The sequence below is a fragment of the Entelurus aequoreus genome, linkage group LG01 (genome assembly GCF_033978785.1).
Source record: "Entelurus aequoreus isolate RoL-2023_Sb linkage group LG01, RoL_Eaeq_v1.1, whole genome shotgun sequence".
NCBI classification, from domain to species: domain Eukaryota; kingdom Metazoa; phylum Chordata; class Actinopteri; order Syngnathiformes; family Syngnathidae; genus Entelurus; species Entelurus aequoreus.
In genome coordinates, this window is record NC_084731.1 from 23,902,656 (window position 1) to 23,910,670 (window position 8,015).

Below are 8,015 nucleotides of genomic sequence, written 5' to 3' on the forward strand. Positions count from 1 at the left end.
ACCGCTACAACAAAGAGGACAGGGAGAAGGTGAGCCACGTAAATAAGACCGCCCACAAAACGGCGCATCCTGAAGCGACTGTCAGAAAGCGACTTTAAGATGATCTGTAAAACATAATCCATGCAACATTTTGACCAAAGAACCACCATAACATGTTATGTAGACCACAAAGAAGTGTTTTAAATTTAGAAAGAAATCATAATATGACTCCTTTAATGTGCCTTATAATCCGGTGTGCCTTTTGTATGAAAAAAAGACCAGAATAGACCCGCTCATCGGCAGTGCGTTTTATAATCCGGTGCGCCCTATGTTCCAGAAAATACGGTAGCATACAACCATCAATGTGTGAATGTGGAGTGAATGACTGATGGGTATTCAGTTCTCTATGAAGCACTTTGAGTGTCTACAAAAGTACTATATAAATCTAATCCATTATTATTGTTAGTTAACTGTCAATAACATACCCCATAGACCAGGGGTCCCCAAACTTTTTGACTCGGGGGCCGCATTGGGTTAAAAAAAATTGGCCGGGGGCCGGGCTGTATATATATATATATATATATATACATATATATATATATACACTACCGTTCAAAAGTTTGGGGTCACCCAAACAATTTTGTGGAATAGCCTTCATTTCTAAGAACAAGAATAGACTGTCGAGTTTCAGATGAAAGTTCTCTTTTTCTGGCCATTTTGAGCGTTTAATTGACCCCACAAATGTGATGCTCCAGAAACTCAATCTGCTCAAAGGAAGGTCAGTTTTGTAGCTTCTGTAATGAGCTAAACTGTTTTCAGATGTGTGAACATGATTGCACAAGGGTTTTCTAATCATCAATTAGCCTTCTGAGCCAATGAGCAAACACATTGTACCATTAGAACACTGGAGTGATAGTTTCTGGAAATGGGCCTCTATACACCTATGTAGATATTGCACCAAAAACCAGACATTTGCAGCTAGAATAGTCATTTACCACATTAGCAATGTATAGAGTGTATTTCTTTAAAGTTAACACTAGTTTAAAGTTATCTTCATTGAAAAGTACAGTGCTTTTCCTTCAAAAATAAGGACATTTCAATGTGACCCCAAACTTTTGAACGGTAGTGTATATATATATATATGTACTGTAAAAAAAAATCCTATTTTTATGGTAAATTTATTCTAAATTTCTACTGTAATTTATCTATTTTTTTTAAATAGTTTATAAAACTGTAGAATTGAAGACATTATCTGTAAATAAACAATCCGCCTGTTATTTTAAGTAATATGCCAGTAATGACAAACTATGTATATTTCTATTTTTTTTACAGAAAAATACCAAATTAATTATACATAGCATTTTCTGTTTTCTTAAATTACTTTCAAATTCATGTAATATTACGATATTTTTCCGTAAAACGTTTCATGAAAATGTCTGTAATTATTGTTTTTGATCATTATTTGGTTTACAATGTTTAATTTTAATTTTATGGGTTTCGTTTGGCAGCCGTAGCTGCCAGTAGATGACCGTTTTTTTTACAGAATTTTTTTTTACGGGCGTCTTTATATTCCAGCGAGTTCATCCTTTTTGTCATTTAACATCAATTAACATTGATGTTCATCAACATTTAACATTATCATGTTATCGATGGGAAAATGCATTTTTAGACAATATGATTTGCCTGAGCGGCTAGGAGACACCGAGAGTAACAAGCGGTATAAAATGGATTAGAAAGGAAAGATAAAATAAAAAATAAATAAATAATAAAATAAAAAAATTAAAACACTTTTTTTTTAAATTTGGGACTTCCCGTGGGCCGGATTTTGGATGCTGGGGGGCCGGATCAGGCCCGCGGGCCGTAGTTTGGGGACCCCTGCCATAGACAAACAAAAACATTTACATGTGATCATATTGCATAAATCCCTGATCGGAACATCCCTGTTAAGTATGTTTCTTCCCCTTAAATGTCCACTGGGCTGACTTTCTCGTAGATACGGCACCTCGCAGATTTTTAACGGTTCGTGGCGCAGCCCTGATGGCCGGGGAGGCTGCATCTTTTTTCCCGCAAGTTCTTCCTCTCCAGTTTCCTCCACCCCCTCCTCCCTTCTCTCCTCTTCCTACTCCCCTGGCTGCCGAACAAGGTCGGCGGCCTCCAGAGGGCTCAGGCCCACTAAGGTGCCCCTTGTAGCTCATAGTAAGTAAACAGCCGTGGCCGCAGTCTGTGCTTTTGCTGCTTTCCAGTGATGTTGAAGTGAACTTTGCACCTGAGATATTTCACCGGCTGCTCAGTGTCGTGTATGACGAGGTGACTGCATGGCTTCCCCAACACAACATGTCTGCCCTACTTCTTCCTGTGGTTGGCATATTGTCATCCAGTGGTCACATTCCTCTGCAGTGTGCTTGTTTTTTTCTAATGTCTTCATGGACTCTACAGAGGCCCCGTGCCAATTAAAGCCATGAAAGAGGGTGTGGCCTATTGGGGTCTTTGGACATCAAGCAAATAACCAAACCCAAAATTCAAAGATGTTGTTCCCAAAATAGTTGTCATATGTATTATTTAAATGATTGTTTATTGGCAAATTACCCAAAATACTTTCTTTTAATTCTTGCAGCTCTTTGTAAGCACTTAAGTGGCAGAGGGAAAATGTGACCCCTGAGCTTTGTTGCAATTGATGATTATGTGTTTTTGTGTGCTACTTGCTGTTGCATTGGACGCCAATGTTCGGACATTGTTGTGTATATAGCATGTGTAGATTATACACAACCGCTCTGTCATTGTCCAGCATTCATACCACAGTGTGAAAATATACAGTAGTACTGTATGTACAGTACAGGCCAAAAGTTTGGACTCACCTTCTCCTCATTCAATGCGTTTTCTTCACTAAAGGCATCAATACTATGAATGAACACATGTTATGTACTTAACAAAAAAAGGTGAAATAACTGAAAACATGTTTTATATTCAATTTTCTTCAAAATAGCCACCTTTTGCTCTGATTACTGCTTTGCACACTCTTGGCATTCTCTCGATGAGCTTCAAGAAATGGTTTTCACTTCACAGGTGTCATAGTTTTGATGCCTTCAGTGACAATCTACAAGGTAAATAGTCATGAAAATAAAGAAAACACATTGAAATGATAAGGTGTGTCAGCTTCAAGAGGTAGTCAGCTGAAATGGTTTTCACTTATCAGGTGTGCTTTGAAGCTCATCGAGAGAATGCCAAGAGTGTGCAAAGCAGTAATCAGAGCAAAGGGTTGCTATTTTGAAGACACTAGAACATAAAACATGTTTTCAGTTATATCATCTTTTTTGTTAAGTACATAACTCCACATGTATTCATTCATAGTTTTGATGCCTTCAGTGACAATCTACAATGTAAATAGTCATAAAAATAAAGAAAACGCATTGAAATGATAAGCTGTGTCCAAACTTATGACCTGTACTGTAGTACCTCGCTTTTTGTTTGTACTCCGTTCCAAATGATCAGACATAAATCATTTTTCTACTAAGAAATACAATCAATTCATCTGTTTAAGAAAGTCTGAAATACTAACACAAAACACATTGCATAGTAAATAATGACATGTACAAAACAATGCAAAATACATATTAATCAACACTTACTTGCATTGACGTCTTCTGTGGGAAAGACATCAAGAGGAGATCCACCTTTGTACTTTGCTGCCAGTACCTTCTTCATCAAAGTGCTGGCAGCGCCACATGACAGGGTTTTGCTTTTTGTGTCGTTTTCGCTAAGTTTCAGTTGTGTGATCTTGTTTTGTCACATCTGTTTCTTGTTATGTGTTGGATGTGTTCCCCTGACTCCTGTCTGGGGATGCTGTGGTCTTCAGCTGTTTGTAATCACTATAATCAGGCGTGGTGTTGTGCAATGTAGACGATATAAATGATATTAATTTGGCCGACAATAGAGCTCTTAAAAAACTGTCGTTATATCGTGATAATGCATGTTTATGACACATTCTAGCTGTGTCTCGCACATTTGACAGCACCAAACAAAAGAGCCCTTGCTAGCGGCTAATGTCCTTCCACAATGCAAAGCCACTTCTAAGTCAGTATTCCTCACCTTCTATAAAACACACTCAATTCTAGAAGAAAAAATTAGTTTTCCATATATTAGCCGGACCAGATTATAACATGCAGATATACGTTGTGAAATTAGTTATTTACACAGAAAAATTCTGTAAATGTTTATATACATAGCTTACACCAAACTGTGTCTGCAACATGGCAGTAAAACGGCTGATAAAACAAAACAGAAGTCATTGTCATGGACCCACTAGCTGTAGAAGATAGCTCTCAAATCAGCTAAACAAACTCAATAACTCCACGGTGACGTTTTGGTGAATTTACTGAAGAATTTGTGAAACTGAAACAATACAAAAAGAAAGCCATTGTAAGTTAATAATTCTACCACAGACACTTATATATGTGTTAGCATACTAGCTAATGCTAGGTTGATTTCATTACGATAGCACGTACAAATATGCATTAAATCCCTCCTACAGACATCACACATGGGACGGGTTAGTAAGTATAAACAGTTTAACTTATAGTGTAAATCTTACAAACGTTGCTTGGAGTTTTGAATAAAGAATCCATCCGAGTAGAAGCGCTATTGAAGGTTAGAAGACTAAACAGTACTCTACTTCCGGTTCAAAAGCACTAAATGGAAGAACACTGCAGCACCTGCAGTGAGCGAACTTGTCCAAAAGATGGCGCCACAGCACTAACAATAATGATTGTTTTTTTTTTTTTAAATATATTTTTATTTTGGTTTGTCAGCAAAGAAAAATCCATAAATTAGCCACACCGTTTTATAAGCCGTGGTGTTCAAAGTGTAGGAAAAACGTAGAAGATTATAATCCGGAAATTACGGAAAGTTTCTTACAAGTATCATCCCTGGAGGACGAGGAATAGGTAAACATGCTACACTAAACACCGTAGGAAGATCTGCTAACCACAGAAAAGATGGTGGATCGATACAAACATCAACAGTAACGATATCAAGTATAGTAGCATACTACAGTGGTTGGATCGATATTTTTTTTAATTATCTTTTGTCTTTTTTGTTATCGTTCACAAACTCAGGAAATAAGCCCCCAGACACAGGAGGGCTTTAAGGGCAAAACCCCCAAAATTTAATCGCAGACAATTGTAGGGAATAATTTCAATATTTATGGTTAATATTACACCGCCATCCTGTGTTTTTGTCTGATTATAATTGTGAACAAAAAATGTAATCATTCAATAACATAACAAAATAAAGTATCAGTATTAGCACTGACCAATATTGTCCCTGTAACTACTTGGTATTGGATAGATACCCGAATTTGTACCGTATTTTTCGGACTATAAGTCGCAGTTTTTTTCATAGTTTGGTTGCGACTTATACTCAGGAGCGACTTTTGTGTGAAATTATTAACACATTACCGTAAAATATCAAATAATATTATTTAGCTCATTCACGTAAGAGACTAGACGTATAAGATTTAATGAGATTTAGCGATTAGGAGTGACAGATTGTTTGGTAAACGTATAGCATGTTCTATATGTTATAGTTATTTGAATGACTCTTACCATAATATGTTACGTTAACATACCAGGCACGTTCTCAGTTGGTTATTTATGCCTCATATAACGTACACTTATTCAGCCTGTTGTTCACTATTCTTTATTTATTTTAAATTGCCTTTCAAATGTCTATTCTTGGTGTTGGCTTTTATCAAATACATTTCCCCAAAAAATGCGACTTATATATGTTTTTTTCCTTCTTTATTATGCATTTTCGGCCGGTGCGACTTATACTCCGGAGCGAATTATACTCCGAAAAATACGGCAGTTAGATTAATAATAAATATGTTCCTACCTGCCACCTTTGTCCGGAAAAGTCAGATTGCATCCCGGGAGAACAATCCCCGCAGTAAGTTGTGAAAACCCCCTCGTCGTGACACTTTTTGTCTGTACTGTATTGTATATATTTCATATATCTTTTACATATTTGTTTGGTAATGTGATGGACTATATAAATATATAAAATTTGACAAAAACACTCAAATTGGGTATCAAACCCTGCAGTGTGAACATAGCCTAATAAGTCAGCAAAATATGAATTTCATCAATCAATCAATGTTTATTTATATAGCCCTAAATCACAAGTGTCTCAAAGGGCTGCACAAGCCACAACGACATCCTCGGTACAGAGCCCAATTTCTTTGTTTGGGCACTAAATTTGACGTACCAGTTTGTTATGTGCAGTACCGTATTTTTCGGAGTATAAGTCGCTCCGGAGTATAAGTCGCACCGGCCGAAAATGCATAATAAAGAAGGAAAAAATACATATATAAGTCGCACTGGAGTATAAGTCGCATTTTTTGGGGAAATGTATTTGATAAAAGCCAACACCAAGAATAGACATTTGAAAGGCAATTTAAAATAAATAAAGAATAGTGAACAACAGGCTGAATAAGTGTACGTTATATGACGCATAAATAACCAACTGAGAACGTGCCTGGTATGTTAACGTAACATATTATGGTAAGAGTCATTCAAATAACTATAACAAATAGAACATGCTATACGTTTACCAAACAATCTGTCACTCCTAATCGCTAAATCCCATGAAATCTTATACGTCTAGTCTCTTACGTGAATGAGATCAATAATATTATTTTATATTTTACGGTAATGTGTTAATAATTTCACACATAAGTCGCTCCTGAGTATAAGTCGCACCCCCGGAATTAAAAAACTGTGACTTATAGTCCGAAAAATATGGTATACGAAAACCCCAATATGCTACGAAAAGTATGGCGTACGAAAACCGAGGTACCACTGTATCACAGTTGCTTCCATTCGGTTGTGTAGACCACGGTTGTCCTTTCACACATGCAGCACATTAAGAGATATTTTTGTGTGCGAAATTATTGCTGTAATCTTTCAGCGTTTACATTTGTGCTTCTTTCAGATCCTACGTAGATGTCAAGCAAGTCACCAGCAACCAAACGCACACAGACACGGACCCACAGGACCGGATTTGCTGGCACGAAGACTCCGAACCAGGAACAATAGTTTAGCTGCCTATGGTGGAATAATACCCAGCAGGTGCCTTACACTGCACTTACTCAACACGGACGCCCAAAGAATGAAGGAAATTTGAGCGAAAAAGAGTTTTTCGTGCACTGCGGACTTGGCAAAGAGGAAAACAGCGAGTTGCAACGAACAAATTTGAACGTCTCCCGCCACAAATGTGATCACTACGCCCATGAAGGATCAGACCAGGATCGACAGGATCTTGTTAAGAATGAAGGAGCTCATCAGAGAGCGAGTCGGACAAAGACGGCCGCCGACCGGAAACTTCCGCAGCCTACGGGATAATCTCCCTTTAATTCAGAGTATTTCCTTCAGTGTTCAGTCTGTGTCACATATCTGTGTTTGTGTTTACCAGCAGTATTACTCCCAGAACACAAACAAGCTCACTGCCACTGGAGGAGAGACACGGACAACAAAACAAACATGGTTGTTTCATCCGTGCTGGAATTGACGGCCTGGTGCTCCTCATTTCTCCCAAGAGGAACAAATTGTACATGGTAATATTGTTAATACACTGGTCGTTTTTTTGTTGTTTTTTTAGAGCTTCGTATGTATTTGAAAAGCATGTAATATATAGTAAATAATGCCAAGCTGGTTCTTTAGAAATTTGTATCATTTCACGTGTTTGAATAAAAAGAAGCCAGCATTTGGGGCAAAATTGATTTGTTGGGTCCGTGGGTCACGTCGAAACAAACTAATCCATTTGAACGGTTGGGGATTAACTCTAAATCCATTAAATTAGGTAATTGAATGTCTGTTCTGCCAGTTGAGTTAATTAAATGGGCTGGGGAATAGTGGCATTAGTGGTGCTTCACGCACCGGGAGATTGCTTTAACCCCGTCTGGATTGATTTTCCACATTGCGTACCTGTGAAACTGCACGGTTTTGCTGATGAGAAAGTTGTCTTCCAGTCATTCTAGACCA

At 37.6% G+C, this 8,015-nt stretch overlaps 1 protein-coding gene across 3 annotated transcripts in view; it reads left to right on the forward strand.

The window, feature by feature from the left end:
• frmd4ba (FERM domain containing 4Ba) overlaps positions 1-8,015 on the forward strand; it is an 89,270-nt gene extending 81,255 nt beyond the window's left edge. Inside the window, exon 23 of one of the 3 annotated variants that reach the window (XM_062046073.1) lies at positions 6,967-8,015. In XM_062046073.1, coding sequence (XP_061902057.1) covers positions 6,967-7,075 — 109 coding nt within the window. In that variant the 3' untranslated portion in view covers positions 7,076-8,015. The remainder of the gene's footprint in view (positions 1-6,966) is intronic. The other 2 variants (XM_062046074.1, XM_062046075.1) reach the window with 2 other exon arrangements.